At 36.3% G+C, this 17,550-nt stretch overlaps 1 protein-coding gene across 1 annotated transcript in view; it reads left to right on the top strand.

Annotated features, from left to right (window-relative positions):
- LOC105546938 (von Willebrand factor A domain-containing protein 8) overlaps window positions 1–17,550 on the top strand; it is a gene marked incomplete at its 5' end in the record, with an annotated part of 160,509 nt that overhangs the window by 43,106 nt on the left and 99,853 nt on the right. The window contains 2 exons of the mRNA XM_011990268.1: window positions 6,489–6,570; window positions 10,600–10,801. Of these exons, the coding sequence (XP_011845658.1) occupies window positions 6,489–6,570; window positions 10,600–10,801 (284 nt within the window). The remainder of the gene's footprint in view (window positions 1–6,488; window positions 6,571–10,599; window positions 10,802–17,550) is intronic.

The following is a 17,550-nucleotide window of genomic DNA, read 5'->3' as shown; positions in this document are numbered from 1 at the left end:
TTCCTGAGTAGCTGGGACTATAGGCGCCCGCCGCCATGCCCGGTTAATTTTTTTGTATTTTTAGTAGAGACGGGGTTTCACCGTGTTAGCTAGGATGGTCTCGATCTCCTGACCTCGTGATCCGCCCACCTCGGCCTCCCAAAGTGCTGGGATTACAGGCGTGAGCCTCCACGCCCGGCCTGCTTTTTTTATGTTTTTAATCTTTGATTGAATAGTATCATATTGTATTTATTCTTATGTAACTTGGTCTATTTTTTTCACCATCATGTTTGTGAAATTTGAGGCTAAAGAAAAAAGCATTCATGACATTTGTTACAAAATGGGAAGGTAGGCTTTATGCAGGGCCATCTTGATAGGTATAGGGATGACTGCAAAGAAGTTTTGTAGTAAGGGAGAGAGATGGGGCTCAACTCTGAATATAACAAGCAAAAGTGGAAATAAGTGAAGGAGCAGGGTGGGGGTCAGTGGATGGAAAATTACTGAGAGAAAACAGCTGGGGTAAGAGGGCATTCTGGCTGAAGAAACTTAACAGGATTCTTGCTGAGAGCAGCCCAGAGTGATCTGACATCACCTGGGGGATGGTGGCGAATGGGGAACCCAATCAGATATCGAGGGTTAGGGATTCTGGTTAAACTGACTTAGCAGGATTCTTGTTAACATTGAACAATGCAGAGATGAACGCAGAGGCCCCAGAGTTGGGAACTAGTTGGGAAGAAGATTCAGAAGAGCCTGACTATAGTTCAGTCAGGGAGAGACTCTTTGTCATCATCCATACTGATAATTCTACTTTTATTTTCACTGCTTCACATACAACAATTTATTCATCTATTATTTGTCAGTGCAAATTTAGGTTCTTTCCAGGTTTTTGCTATGACAAATAATGGTGCTGTGAATAGCCTTGCACCTGTGTGCTTGTGTCTATGTTGAGTCTGTAGGGAGCATATTTAGGAGCAGAATTACCAATGGTGTTCCAGTAGCATAAAGGGGATCCTGGTGCATCCCATCCTGATCTACTCTTGTAAGGGTCAAACTTTTTATTGTGGTTTCACATTACCTTTTTCTGACTTCTAGTACATTTGAGTATCCTTTCATATGTTGTCATTTACTCTTCCAAGAATTGCCTATTTATTTAGCTATTTTTCTCTTAGTTACTAGGAGGTTTATTTCTCTTCTTTTGTTTAAGTAGTGTTACTAAAATATTCCAAACATATATAAAGTGCTTAGGACAGTGTCTGGCATGGGGGAAGAATTTTATAAACGTGGACTGTAAAAAAAGAGAGAAAGAATGAAAATCCCTAGGAGCATGGTGAAGGAAGATCCCAGGGTGACAGCCATGCACAGGTCTAACGTTAGAACAGATGACATTTCAGGAGAGATGTCTCTTAGAAAGTGAAATTGATAAGCCCAGTATATTTGAACATGTTTAGAGATTTTAACAATTAGGGAACCTTGGGAATAAATTTGTACTAAATAAAACTAAACAAAACATGATGCTTATTAGCTCCAATAAAAGCAAAAAGTTATACAGGAAAAAGTAATGATAATATAAGACATAGCAAAGCTGTGGTTAGCATTTAGATAATTATAATAATATAAGCACTGGATGTTAATCCAAGCAAAATTATATGAACGTTTGGGGGGATGGGAAAATGGGGAGTGGGGGATTCGGGAATGAAAAAGAGTTAAGCTCTCTTCTTGCTTGGGAGGAAGACAAGAGATAATGCCTGAAGCTAAAATATCAAGAGGGCACCATAATGATGAAGGTGAATACCACAGAAATAGCTTAAAAAGTTGAAAGTGTCTCTGGGGGCAGGAAATGGTGGGGCGGGTGACGGGGCCGGGGGGAGTAGGGGGTAAAGCAGGGACTGTTTTTTCTTTAAGCCTTTTTGATACTTAATTCTATGTGCATGTAGATCTCTGATGAAAATTCAACCTAGAATGATTTTGTAAAGTAAATCAAATCCAACCGTCTAATTAGTCTGGAACTAATGTATATCAGCCTTTTATAAAGAAATCAACTGTAAAGGCTACTCTCCTGGTGGCTTTCACAATAATGAGGTAGCTTTTATTTAATGCAGATGGGGAGAAATTTATTGCTTTCTTCCAACTGTTTTTCTTCTAGCTAAATGTTAGCTTTTTTAAAACCACAGGTCTGAGCTCTTTAAACACAAAATAATGAGTCTTGATTGAAAGCAGTATTTTTTTTTAACTTTGGGTAAAATCAAAAATTTGGTATCAGCACAGTTTGGGGACACACATCACTCTTTTTATCTGTGAACACAGAAGTGTATTAAACGCAGTGATTCATAGGTATACATCAAATTACATTTCAAGGAGTGAGTTTTTAAATAGCATTTCACCTTCCCTCTGAAAATTGTCTTAGTTGTTTTGCCTGACAGTTTTTAATACCTCCTTCTAACCTTGGCACTGTGCATGTAAACTGTCCCCACTGTTCATGGGAGCTATGTGATAAACACTGCTGCAATGACTTCCCTTTAATGGTTAGTGAACTAATCCCTAAATACAATTTATACCTATCTTTGAAATCCACCTGGATTATAAATGTAATGGAAATTTACTGAGCCTCCATCCTCACTCCAGTGTTAAAATGTTTAAAATGGATGGATGAGGACTTGGCCAAGTTTGGAGGGAAACCTGGCCACAGTTTTCACTTCTTTAATTCAGTCAAGTATTCTGTTCAAGAATCTTTTTGTAAATATTCTTTTCTTCTGAGCTGACTTATTTTCAAATCAGTAAACATCAGTTTTTATTATTTTTAAAGTGCTTACTACTACTACCACCACTACCACCACCTTTACTATTTCCCTGAAGTGCTTTGTAGCCACAATTACCCTTCTCTGATATATGAAAATAGTTTTTAATACCAGGAGTAAAATTCTTGCTTTCTACTTCTTGAAATAGTAGAAACAGTCATTATTGCATTTTCTCACCATGGAATTAATTAGCAAAGTAAAAGAAAAGAAAGATGTGGGAAAAAAGATATTTTAAAATAAGTTGGCTTACTTTGCTTTCACAGGCAATCTAAAAGTGCTGATGGCAGTAGCTCCACTTAATACTATTCCTTATTTGTAAAAGTGCCTCTAAGTGGCAAGCCAAAATGTGAGTGAGTGAGTTAGTGAGGCAGCTCCACTCATCTCTATAGCTTCAATAACTGGTCACTCTTGGCAAAGAACCCTAAGCTATAAATAATTCAACCTACTTTAGCTAGGTTCAAGCAGCAGGAATTGTCAAAAATGATATATGATATAAAACTATCCAAGATTGACCTTATATCACAAGCAGAATTTCCATTGCAGACTGTGTGTGGCTTACGATAAGCATATTCATTTTGTACAGATGGCCACTTGAAGACAGCTAATCCAGCTGGGTGGTCAAATTATTACAATAACCCTATTTTCTTACCCATTCCTCTCCTTGGACATTGCTTTTTCTTCCTGCTCAGCTGTTTGTCTCTTGGGACAACCCATTGCCTAGCTCTGCAGCTCATACCTGGCCTCAGGGCTGTGATTCCCACTCTGGAATCCTTTCCAAGTCCCCAGAGGCCCACAATGGTTTCATAAAAAGGAACTTTCCTCATTTTACTGTGAATGCCTCAAAGTCAGAGACCACATCTCTTTTTTGTATTCCCACTGCTTCATAGGATGCCTGGCGCAAAATACGCTCAAACACATTTGTTAAATAAATAAGAGATATGTCGAGTTTTTCAGCTGGCCTATTTAAAAGCCTTCAACTGCATGCATGAAATAAAAATGTCAAGTTTCTTGTTTTTTGTAAACTACATTTGATAAATTTGAATTTGAATTTATCCAGGACATCCTGGGTACTTCATTCCAACCAGAAATTGTAATAAAAGATGGACGGATGGATGGATGGATGGATGGATGGATGGATGGATGGATGGATGGATGGATGGATAGATAAATATATCATTCTAATCAGAAATTGTTGTCCAAGATCAGATAGATAGAGAAACAGATAGACAAAAATCTTAAAAAGCATGGGTTTTGTGTAGGGGAGTTTTTTTAAGAGAACTTGGTGGTCAAGGTTTTATAAAATGGAATATTTTACAAATAGCTATTTCCCTAGGGCCAACTCACATAGAAGTTGTGTGGAGTGGTGGCCAGAGCATAGATTTTAGTACTAAAAAGGCCTGGATTTGAAAGCCATTGCCATCACTCGTGTACAGTGGTGGCCAGAGCATAGATTTTAGTGCTAAAAAGGCCTGGGTTTGAAAACCGTCTCCATCACTCTCCAGCTATATCACCCCAAATAAATCATATTATTACATTACCTCTATAAGCCTCAGTTTCCTCATCTCTCAGACAGGAATCTTAGTCTTTGTTGTTGTCAGTATCAAAAGCACTCTCTGTAAAGACTAAGCAGTGTTTCTGACACACCATGGTGGCAGCTAATGATTTTGAGGATGACGGTTACTCGGGGTTGTGAAATAGAAATCAGTGAAGCCCAGGAGTTTGCTGGAAAACCAGCACTAAGGTATACAAATGGCATCACATGAGTATAACAATTATAGAATTAGTTGAGGGTTCTGGACCCCTTATCTCTTTATCTTCCCCCAGTTTTCCATATTCTTTACTGTCCGGAATCATGACAGCTAATCATAATCCCAAAAGACACGATCTCCACGCCATAACCCCAAATGTTGAAATTTCCAAAGAAAGATAAATATTCCTAAAGTCTAAAATTCTGACACAATCCCAAAGGATGAAAATCTCAAATATAATTCTGGAAAAAATAATTTTAAAATTACTTAAAAGATATTTATTTACATTTTTAAAAGGAGATTTATTTGAGAAACATAAAAACAGCAGAACAGGCCAGGGGTGGTGGTGCACACCTGTAATTCCTGCACTTTGGGAGGCCAAGGCAGGCAGATCACTTGGGGTCAGGAGTTCGAGACTAGCCTTGCCAACATGGTGAAACCCTGTCTCTACTAAAAATACAAAAATTAGTTGGGCTTGGTGGCTGATGCCTGTAATCCCAGCTACCTGGGAGGCTGAGGCAGGAGAATCACTTGAACCTGGGAAGAGGAGGTTGCAGTGAGCCGAGATCACACCACTGCACTCCAGCCTGGGCAACAAGAGCGAGACTCTGTCTCCAAAAAACAAACAGACAAACAAAAACAGCAGAACACTTCACAAACCACTTTGCACGATAAACTAGGCAATAATAACATATACTTTTTGCAAGCGTAAACACTCAGGCATACTAATGTCATCACATGAGTATAACAGTTATGAGCATGTGAACCATATTCATAAAGCAATTGGGCAAAAGGGAAATGTCATACATGCATATCAGTATGTTTGGCAGTTGAAGAAAAGACTGTCCCAGTTCTCAGAGAGAGACCAGTTCACCTTCTCTAATTGTCCCCTCTAGGCTCTTGGCTGATGGGTTGATGTCCACGAATATTGAGGGCAGATCTTCACCACCTGGTTCCCTCAGACTCACATACTAATCTCTTTTCCAGATTACAGATATAACCAAAATGATGCTTTACCACGTGTCTAGGTATTCCATAATCAGTCCAACTGACACCTAAAATTAAGTCCACAAATACACCCTTTGTCAACTTGGCACTTACAGTCATCTCCATAAACCATACTTAATTTCCAAACAAGGACAGTAACAAAGTAATAGCTCTGTCTCACATGATGCAATTATACTGTGATTGTGATTTTCAGAATTTTAGACTTTAGGGACTTTTATCTGTCTTTTGGGATTCCAACAATCAGAATAATGGCATTTAGGATTGTGTCTTTTGGGGATTATGATCCAAATCCCAGAGTCCTCACCCCACTGCCCCATCCTCACCTCACCTTCCCCTGTCTTGCAGGGCCCTAACAATGACAGATGCTGTGTGATGGGCAACCCCTGTCGGTGCTTTGCATTTACTAATTTCATCTAAGATAATGCTTATGATGCTCAGATGCTGTGGTCCTCTGAGGTTGTTACCCCCATTTCACAGTGGGGTTGTTATCCCCATTTTATAAATGAAGAAAGCAGGCCTCAGAGAGGTCAGTACCTTGACCAGCATAACACAGCTCGGACAGGAGCAGAACTTCCTACCAGGTCAGTCTAATTAGAGAGGGCACGGATTCCACCACATTTTACTGCATGGTTGTTGCTTCCTAAGAAGGAAAAACAGTTCAGATGATGAAATATTTTCAAAAAAACTGTAAGTGCGAAAACATTGACTCATCTTGGGAAGCTATCAAAGACAATGAAAATAACTTAGGTTATTTTCTGACAGTAAAGAATCACAGCCCAGTGTGCTTTCCTGGGGGAAGCTTATTTCTCAGAGTCTAGCCATGAGGGTTGACCCAGTACCTTGTCAAGTAGATCCCAGAGTTCTACCCTTGGCTACGGATAACTTGATTCCACTTTTAGCAGCATTTTGGTATCATGCAGTAATTTAATCCTTGGCTCATGTCATGACTTGTTTGTAGATGTTACTCCTCCACAAACATCTGGTTATATAGAAGTCACTGATCTTCAATCAAAGAAACTCCGATATATCCCTATTCCCAGGTAATCCAATTCACCTTTGTTCTTAGCTTAGTATGTCACTAAAAAATGAGTAATTTCTTGCTAAGTACTATGAATAAATGTGTACTTTTTGCTTCTTTAAATAGCAAGCTCTTTTTTTTTTCCAGTTACAGTTGGTTTCTGTCTTGCTGTTCTTCTGCATGTTTTCCTGGCATTTTTATTTTCATTTTGTAAAAATATTCCAGTGTTACATAGGTGTAAGTCAAACAGCCTGCAAGTCTTTGTTCTCTTTTGTTTGATCTGTTCTAATAAGTTTTTCTGTATCTGAAATAGCATTTTTAGTATTACAAAAATTATACTTATTAACTTTATATATTTGTTTTCTGAAGTAAATGTGTTCAAAATATCAAAAGAATTTAAATAGATTTCTTTAATATTGTTTTGATATATGTTATTACGCATCTGCAGTCAGGAAGGTTATACAGTAGCCAAAGGATCCAAAGCTTTATAATAGGACTCATTACTGTTTGCCTCCTTCATTATTGTCCCACAATGGAAGCAAAGCATTTAAACTAGGTAAACTGAGGATATAAAAACAGAAACAATAAAGCCTGATCTCTCCCTTGAAGAACACAAGTGTCGTCACCTGGAGCCCGTCCCTTTCTGGGTGCATCCATGCCTTATTTCCCTTTTCCAACCTAAGCTTGCACCTGCTTTGGTCTACTTAGCCTAGGTTCTTCTTTTTTCCTTTCTTTGCCCTCCACACCAGAGCCTTCTTCCTCTAATCTTTCTACTCTATTTTGACCTAGATTGCAATCACATCCCACTGTATGATGTACTCCCTCACACTGCCACCAAGCCCTCACAACACAGTGGTTGAAGCCTTGGCTAGAAGCTCTAGCAGAGTAGCCTGGAGGACCTGCAGAGGAAGACCAGGGACCCAGAATCTGTCAGTTACCCAAAATGTCCCCAGGCTTCCTTTCTTCCCCCTTCTCCAACCCTTGAAAGAAAATAGCTCGGCATTATAGCACAAATAACTCAGAAATACAGCTTCATTTCTTAGGACTCTTTAATCAGATTCAAAAAATATGAAAACAAAATCATTATTCAAAGAAATCGATTTACTTCTTCCAACATATATGACTTCTTGGAACATCCTAATGTGTTGGTTTAATGGAAAATGACTTTTAATCATTTGAGGAAATCGCATATTCCATCTTAATTATATGCTCATTAAAAATACTACTAATTCAAGTAACAAAAGCAAATAACATATTTTTAACATATCTAAAGCATTGATAATTTTTTCCAGTATCTATAGTCATTTTTCTCTCACTAGTTTTTTATTTCAGTGTTTTTCTCTTTTAACTTTCTGTGTGAATCACATGTTATACCTGCCATGGAAAGAACATCTGGAAGAGCAGCTGTGTGCACAGCCCAGAGCCAGCTGCCCACAGTAATTCATTCAGTTAGAGCTGCACTGTCCAACGGAAATATAATGAAAGCCATACATGTAATTGTATCTTTCTTAGTAGACACATTAAAATATTGTTTTAAGGTGAAATTAATTTTAATAATATCTTTTATTTAACCCAATATGTCCAAAATATTATTTTGATATGTAGTCAATAAAAATTTTTAATGAAATAGTTTACATTCCTTTTTGCTCCCTAAGTCTCTGAAATTCAGTATGTATTTTACACTTAAAGCACATCTCCATTTGGACTTGCCACATTTCAAGTGTCATATGATTTAGAGTCTGTTTCATTGTCAGTATGTCCTGAGTTTCTCTTGAGATTAACTACTGCTTTTTTTGGCATATGTATAAAATCCAAAGGAACAACCCATCTGGACTTCAGTTTTTTTGCTAGTTGCTTAGATTTAGCATTCTGCTAGATATCAGGAATTTTTCATTTGATAGCTAATTTCAAATAATAGAAAATACAATAAAGCTGTATGTAACTTTGGGGCCAAAATGAATACATCACTTTTGCTCTCACATATTTTTCTTCAAAGTTTTATATTATTTGCATTTGTAAAACAGTACTGCCAAGCTTTCATATGTGGCTGTTACAAATTTAGGCTGCACTCTACTGTAATTCTATGTGTTCATTTAAAACTTTGTTATTATTTATAAGGAAAACATTCTTTAAGTGAAGAAAAGAGTTTAGACCTAGTGTGCAAATTGTAGTAAATGTATGGTTTCTTCAGTAATTCTTTTTTTTAATAAATTAAAGAAATTGCCTGTAAATGTAAAGGTTTGCCGTAAAGAGTTAAATAGTGACAACTAGTAGGTACAGTGCTCAATAGAATCATACAGCTTGGGTGTTCTTGGCAGAATTTCAAACATCATAGTTACAAATGGATAAATTTCATTATTCTTGAATTGCTCCCTACTCCATCATCTGTAACTACTAAGTTTTTTCCTGCAGCAAGTATTTATTGAGAGAGTATCATGTATTATGTCAAATGTTACCTTCTTTGAGCCCTTCTGGGACTCCTGTAAAGTAGCTCGGATACATATGGTCCCATCCCACTGTTGTTCTCCTCATATGAACATTTTCTGAGTCTTCCGTGTCCAAGAGTGGCCGCCCTTGTCACTCTGTGTTTAGTATCAACTAAGGCAGATTGAAAAAAGGTCAAATTAGTCTTGATTTATCTTTCAGAATATTATAAGAATTTACCTAATATATAATGGTTTTGTGTTTTTCCAGAATCTGCAATGATAGCTTCTTATGTTTTTCTTATCAGGCCATCTCTTTAGACTATTTATTTCATATAGAAAATATCAGATGCATTTTGCAAGCCAACACTAATAATTGGAATTTATAATCTGTTATCACTTTTGTATGATAAGAGCTATACTCATATAAAGGAGATATGCATTTGACTCTTATAGACAAATTTGCATTCCTAGAAATTACTGTACGTACATATATACACACACACATATACAAATGTCAGAAATATATAATAAAGGAAATATGTGTGAAATATATAATAAACCTATACATTCCCTGTTATAGATTCATGTAACTTTCTAAGTCAGAAAAGGCAAAATATCACATACAAATGCAGTCGAAATGCATAAACAAGACATTGGTTTCAGCACTGACATTAGGCCTCTAAGGAGTGAGTCCAGTACTGCGGGCATGTGAATGTGAACTGGTGAACTAGTTCCTTTCTTCCTGACAGTGGAAGTTAGTATCGTCCACAGATACAGGAAAATGCAAAGAACCAGTAAATTACTATGTCTTTTTGCTCCTTACAGATGGTTCTGTTGATATCTTGTCTTTTAATATGCTCATTATTAGAGTTCTTAGATCAGGCTGTTACAGCAGAATACTATAGAGTGGGTAGCTTAAGTGACAAATATTTATTTTCAGTCTGGAGGCTGGGAAAGCCAAAATAAAGGGGCCAGCCAATTCAGTTCCTAGTGAAGGCTATATTACAGAGGGCTAACTTCTTGCTGTATCCTAACATGAGTGGGGGGAAAGGAAACAGAGAGAGACCACATGCAAGTGCGAGCTTTCTGGTCTCTTCTCATAAGGGCCCTAATCCCATTCTATAATAGGGCTTCTACCCTCACGACTTCATCTAAGCCTAATTACCTCCCAAAGTACCCACCTCCTAATACTATCATATTGGGGGTTAGGGCTTCAACATACAAATTTGGGGGATACAAGCATTTAGTCCATAGCAAATTCTTTATAGCAAGTTTAGAGAACTTAATCAGTTTAAACCGGCTTTGTTTCCTGGTCTACCAATTGGTTATATACCGTGATCACTTATAAAAAAATCTTTCTTAAAATAGTCTTTCTGGTTTTTTTTTATATTCATGATTGTCCTGCCTCATGTTTGCTTACGAACCCTGGGCATGTTTGTTTAAGAACTTTTGCTCATAGCATATCCTCATAACCTTCCTATGCAGTGACATAGGTAAGAGCAGGTATAAAAGAATGAGTAGTGTGAGCATACTTTTTCAACAGTAAAGAACATTACAATATGCAGTGTTATCCCTCCTGCTTTATTTTTATGGTCTCTTAGCTTCACTTGGATTCCTTTTTCCAGATCAGAATCTCTCTCGCCATATACCACATGGCTGTCTACCATTTCCGACACAGATGTGCTGCTAGCTGAGTGGGACAAAAGCGGTGTTGTTACTGTTGATATGGGAGGTCACATCAGGCTTTGGGAAACTGGACTTGAACATCTGCAGCGATCTCTCGTGGAATGGAGAAACATGATTGGACAAGATGACAGAAATATGCAGGTACCATTTGAATTCATCTTATCTCTTAGAGGTGCACATTCAAGTATAAATTTAGTTCCAGATGCTGCAGTCATGAAAATTTCTGGGCCAGTGACTCAAAAATAGTTGCTTAAAGAACTAAAAGAATTTTTAGATTCAAAATAAAAAGACAAAGACAAATTTCTCCATCTAAATGATGAAAAAGTAAAAATGTGCCTTTTATTCTGTCAGTGCTTAAACATGCAGGTTACTGACATCACAACATATGAATACAATCAACAGCTTTTATTTTTTTAACCTTAAGCAGTAACCAGTTTCCAGCAGCACCTTTGCATCTGTTCTCACTTTTACCATCTTCAGTGTCAGCATCTCTACATGCTACCTAGGAAACGGAAACATTTAGGAACTAGAATACAGCAGGTTATTACAAGACCAGAACCTCTAAACTGGAGAAGGTGAGCAAAAATATGCATCCAATAGAACGTTTTTTACCAACTTCCTTATTTCCAGGTAATCCAAATTTACTAGTCAACAATAAGTAGACCCAACCCTGCACTAGAGAAAAACATGGGAACAGGCCACCAACGTGAAAGGAAACCTGACAACTCCAGAAATGACTCAGTCATCATCTAATCAATCTAGTTCCTGTCTGGAACTAATTTGAAGAATGAGGAAGGCTATAGACCCATATGTACTAAAGCATATAATAAAAGGATTTATTTACTATTCATTTATTTTAATCTTCAGAACAAAACCTCTCCTGTTTACATTACTTGCTTATCCAACAAAAGGAAAAATAGGTTCCTACCAGTCAGGTTGCTCCGCAAAGAGCTGATTAGCAAAATAAGAAAATTTCTACAGACTATTTCATTAATACCTGATTAACAATTCCTATTTTATGTGATTATTTTTGTGATTTTCTTTAAATAGAAATAGATATATTCGTGAATGAATAATAATTCTCTTAGATTCTTAAAAGCTTGTAGGAACATTTTGAAAGCCTCAAACCAAAGTGGAACTCAAATCTTTTTGAAGGGGTATAAATGTATTAATTTAATTAAGCTAAAACAAATGTATGACTCTAAAATAAACATGTGATTAAGTAAGTGCCATGGACTGATTACAGCAATAGACTGAATGTTGGTTACTACTCATAACAATATTTAGAAAACCAATTAATTATGGCCTGTTTCATTTATTATTCTAAACATTAGTTTCTTCTCTTTTCGAATTAAGCTCCTGTTCTCATTACAGTCATTGGTGTCTAATAGTAAATACTATTGTGTTTGAATTTCTATATTTTATACGTGGTAGAGATCAAAGGTCATGTTTTCCATCTGGTCAAGGTTAAGTTTATTTTTCACAATAGAACTTTACAGAGGACTTTTACTGATCATTTAATAATTGACTGCTGCAAAAATGAATTTGTATTTGTTTTTTAATCATGTAGGCCTTCTCTTCCAGTTAGTTCTCTGGCGATATATACATCTTTGTACTCCTAGCTTGTAGCACAATGATTGGTGCAATAAGCAATTAATATGTTTGTTTATACTCACACTCCTGTATACTAAAACGTGCTGGTAATTGAAGCTGTTTGATAACAAATGGATTTTTTCTTTTAAACTGTCACAAATTGTTTTTATGTAACTGAATAAATATTTATTGAATGAGTATATATAGTTATTAAGTTAGAAATGAACAGAATTATAGTATCTAACATCTCAAGAATAATCAAAATATTCAGCTACATCACACAGTGCAATATCTGAACTTTCCCTAAACCAAACATTTTCCAGGACATGTGTAACTTTATGTCTCCAGTTTAAAGTTCAGCTATAAGCCGGGCATGGTGGCACATGCCTGTAATCCCAGCTACTTGGGAGGCTGACGCACAAGAATTGCTTGAATCCAGGAGGCAGAGGTTGCAGGAGCTGAGATCGAGCCACTGCACCCCAACCTGCAACAAAACAAGACCCTGTCTCTAAAAAAAATAAAATAAAGCTCAGCTATTACAGAAATAAGACATATTTAGTAATAAAGTTATATAATTCAGAATTGAATGATAGTTTCATTTGGAAAATTTGAATAGATGTTATCTAACATTCTCCTTTGATCCCTAAGTTCCATTGATCCATTCTGGTTGATATTAAAAATGCATACTTATATACATACTCAAACATGAGTCTGTATTCTTATGTTTAAACAGACAAGACTAATTGTCTTAATAATCTGTCATTGTTTTAATTTTTTGTCATATCTCTCCTCTTCCCTGCTTGGTAAATAATGAGACAGCTTATTTAATTGCTCTTATTTGGACCAGCTCATCTCATTACTTACAAGTAGTTTACACAACCAAACCTAAATGGAAGTCATTCCAGGGCCAACAGTAATAACAAGCAAATATTTGTCTTTTACAGTTCCCTTTCTGTTTGATCTTTCGAACTATTCTTCATTTATATACTCTTTATTCAGCACAGATCTGCTCCTAACTTCAGAGCTTGGAAAATGCCTTTCATAGAAGTATTGAAAAAAGAGAATAGGTTCTCCATATCCTGCTTACTTATGACTTGCTGGCTGCAAGCAGCTTCCCCATCACTAACAGAGTAACCTGATCTCCATCTAGTGGCCAAATGGGCTTACTTTTTACATCATGGAAGTTAACAGGCCTGCTGGCATGAAAGGCTTATATACTCTTGTCTCGTATGGTTCCTGTTGAGCAAGATAGGCGCCTTTAGGTCGGCAGTGAGGACAGGGCAAATAACCTGCCATGCCATCCACCACGTAAGATCCCCATGCCTCCTGATTCCTCTGCATCGTAGCAAAGGAACTGTCCATATTGAGATAAACAGTATATTAATAGTTACATGGTTTATCACTACTCTGTCTTTGCTACATTTCAGCCTTCTGGAGTTATTAGCTTTGCCGTTGTTGATTTGAGTTTTTGTTTTTGTTTAATGAATTCATTGGTATTTTTATTTGAGTACAGCTTACAAAAGAGTATTTTTTGAGCTCTGCGTATAAAAAATGTGTTCATTAATTTTACATGCTTTGATAGGAACATGTGTTTTTCCTATAATAAATAACCATAACAACAAACCGAAAGGATTATTATAAATGTAGTTTTAAGAGCCCATTATTAAGAATCTATATTTATTACTTTTAGATTTCATATTTTCAGAAACGTGGGTTAATTATAAGTCAAAATTCTTCTGGCTATATTTAAAGTATATTATTCATACTTTTACTTAGTTACATTTGTATTTCTTCCAAGAAGGCTGTTAAAGCTATACCATGGTTTTCCTCAGAAATCAAATCATCTTCTCTTGATGATTATTTCTGTGGGAGCAAAAAGACTTAAAAGGTTATAGCTTTCAAATGTTATTTTCTAATTAGAAGAAATCACAAAGTGAATCTTCTGTGTATTGCTGGTAGGATCTCTCTGCCTTTGAATAGTACTTAAGGAAGTACTATTCAAACTATATTCTTTAACAATGGATGCAATCTTCTGAAATACAGTGTGAGACTGGAACTTTTTCATCATCATAGTGGAGACATTGCCTGCTACACAGTAAGCACACACTCAACATTTGAAAATAAAAAGGAGTGAGGCATAGAAAGAAATACATGGAAAAGATAATTAATTTATGTTAAGCACCATTAGTCTATTCTCCCTTTTAGAGAGAATGTTCTAGGACTATGAATAAATGCAGTTTGATGTACTTAGGTAACTAAGCTTGGCCTTTTCTGTAATCTCTAGTCCAGCAGTTTTGATTTTTGAAGATCTCAGTAGAATATTAAGTTCTATTTTCAGTTTTAGAAACCACGGGATTATTTAACTGGCTGTCTGTTAGTAAATTTACAGGCTAGGTTATCTTCAGATCCTCTATGGGATTATGAAATCCTTTGTTCTTTTTAAGGAGCCTGGTTTACTCTTAAACGTCATTCTTTACTTTGATCAATAACTGTGAAAAAATAGTCTGATTCAGTGGGTCATTGTTACAGAACAATCCGTATTTTGTAGGATTGTTATATGTACGTATGTCTTTGGAAATCTTTCATGGCCCAGAAAGGCAATGCTTTTCTGAACTTTTATAATTTCCCACCATCCATGTCTCCTCGCCACGTGTCAGTAGAGCTGGCTTTCAGCAAGATGATCCAGCTGTTTCCCTATGTGGTAACACTTGGGCATTGCCTGTAATGATTTTTTTATTGTTTATGCCTATTAGAGAAGTACCAGCCATGGAAATTCAGTTTGAATCTTTAAGATTTTCAGGAGTACCTGGTGAAAATGCCAGATCCCCTGAGAAGTGCAATACCCGGTGGTGTGCTAGTAAACCAGTTCTCATGGAGACTGGGGTTGTTAAGTTTGCCAATTTCCATGGTGCAAACACCCCCACCATGATTTCAAGCTATCAAGGGTTAACAGTCAGCTTGAAAAAATTCCTAAATACTTAGCAATTATCTCTCATAGGCTGGTATAGTTTAGCTCTATCATGCCACTTGCTTATTTAGGGCTTTATCATCTAACTCCCCAAGGAGAATTATAGCAGTCACCTAACAGCAAGGCTTTCAGAAATGAGGCAATGAGATGGTGATAGGGACAGAGAGCAATGAGAAAAAAGGGAGAAAGGTACAGAGAACACAGATAAGATAGTATCATGTTAGCTCAGGAAATGTGGAAGCCTGCAGTTACCCCAGTCACAAATTGGCCATACTCTTCTTGAACCAGAAATTTGGTTTGAGTAAAGAATTGAAGAAAAATCTGCCCTGAAGTAGGATAACACTCCTGGGTTCATGCATATGGGCCTCCTTTCTTATACAGATGGTATCTCAGAGAGAAATTGCAAGTTGATTTTTACATTCCTCTAAAAGAAAAGCTTCCATTGGATCACAACATTATCAGTAATTGCTAAATACAATTAAAATTAAATCAGCAGTCACCTCCCTAAGGCAAGCAAATCAACAAGTTCATGATTCTAGGGAGGCCGTGAGGTTTCATTAACTTTTTATGCATCTCCAATAAGAATGATACTCCTATAAATTATGAAAATTACATTATAGAATGTTAAACTAATATTTAAAATAGAAATATTATCCTACTTTCACTCTTTAGAAAAGGTCTAACCTTAAAAAATTTCTTTTCAAATCATCAGCAGGACTATTTCAACCTCCTTGTCTCAAGACAGGCCGTAGGATAATTATGTTACCATATCGCTAGTGTGTATTGTTCAGCAATATAATCAGCCAATCAAGAGGTAATTTTAGCAATATTTATTTAAAGTATAAAGAAAACTTAATTCTGCAGTATACTGGCTATAAACTGGAATGTCAAATGCAATTAATAGGTGGACAGTCAATGACTCTGGAACTGTTACAGTTCTGAGCTCATTAGGTATACACTTAAATGTAAGTGTATATACAATCACAATGGCTGTAGAAATAAAAGCTTCTTGCTATTATATTTATGATTTTATTCATAAGCAGTATGACTTACCGTTTAAGAGCATGAAATTTGTAGCGTTCAAACCTAGATTAAAATCCTGGTTCAACTTTGTAGGTGATCTCTGGCAAATTACTTATTCTTTCAAAGCCTCACTTTCTAATCGTAATATAAAAATAATTGAACCTTAACAAAGTTGTTGTAAGAATGAAATACAGTAATGCCTGGTACAGAGTAAATACTCAGTAAACAATAAAAAATAGAAACTTAGAATTTAAGTTAATATTGGGCTACAGAATTCCTCAATGCTTTATGGAGACAAAGCCAAATTTAAATGAAACAGTATTACTCAAATACCTAATATTAACTTATGATCCAACGAGTTACATAATTCATCATCTATACTAGTGTTAAAATGTAAGCTTTGTTTATAATCCTGTTTGGAAAAAATTTTGTCAGATCCAAAAAAGGAATTGTAAAAATGGTCTTTGCCTAAACCTGTCAGCTTGAAGAAAAGCAGGAAATCAATGATAGGACAATTGTCAGCAGAGGATTATGGCGTTTAGCCTTATTTAAAAGACAAATTAGAACAAGACCAAAAAACATGCAGCAAAGTATACATCATTTACTCTGAGTCCTGAGAACGGTAGAAAACAGGAAAAAAAAAAAAAACCAAAACAACAAGAACAACAAACAGGGCAAATTTGAATCCTGTCTTTCTAAGCTTTTCATAGCTTTTTCCTCCTCCTATTTTAAGCTTTTGTTAGCAACAGGACTTGAAGATACTGTGTAGTTCTGAAGGTTGTAGTGTAGGGTGGCACTAAAATTTGGAAGATTAGTTGAAAATCTGTCTAGGACATTGAGACATCCAGATTTTCTCCTCTATCCTATGCTTCTAGGCAGCTGGCTCTCCTCCACACTTACAAAGGCACCAATTAGGATGGGAGGGAAACCATACAGCTAACAAGAAGATAAAGTGAAAGTCTGCTTTTTTTACTTAGACTCAAGGAAGGTAGTAGCATCTATATTTAAGAATTTTACTGAGCTAAAGAACCAGATGTACAGTATAACAAATGGAACACACACACACACCAAAGCATGTCCACTTGAAACTGTAGAACCCCATGGATAAAGAAATAAGGCTGACAACTTCTAATTTTGAAAGAAGTAGGGAACAGGTCATATAAAAGTGGCAGAAATCCTAATGGCACTGGGTTTCTCCAAAGCAGCATTGGAAACTAAAGAGAAAATCAAAGAGGGAAAATGATTTCCAGCTAGAATTTATATCCAGCCAAGCTATTAATCAAGTAGACTAAAACCATTATTAAAT

The sequence above is a fragment of the Mandrillus leucophaeus genome, unplaced genomic scaffold (assembly GCF_000951045.1).
Source record: "Mandrillus leucophaeus isolate KB7577 unplaced genomic scaffold, Mleu.le_1.0 Scaffold375, whole genome shotgun sequence".
Classification (NCBI taxonomy): Eukaryota; Metazoa; Chordata; class Mammalia; order Primates; family Cercopithecidae; genus Mandrillus; species Mandrillus leucophaeus.
This window is presented reverse-complemented; position numbering and strand designations above follow the sequence as displayed.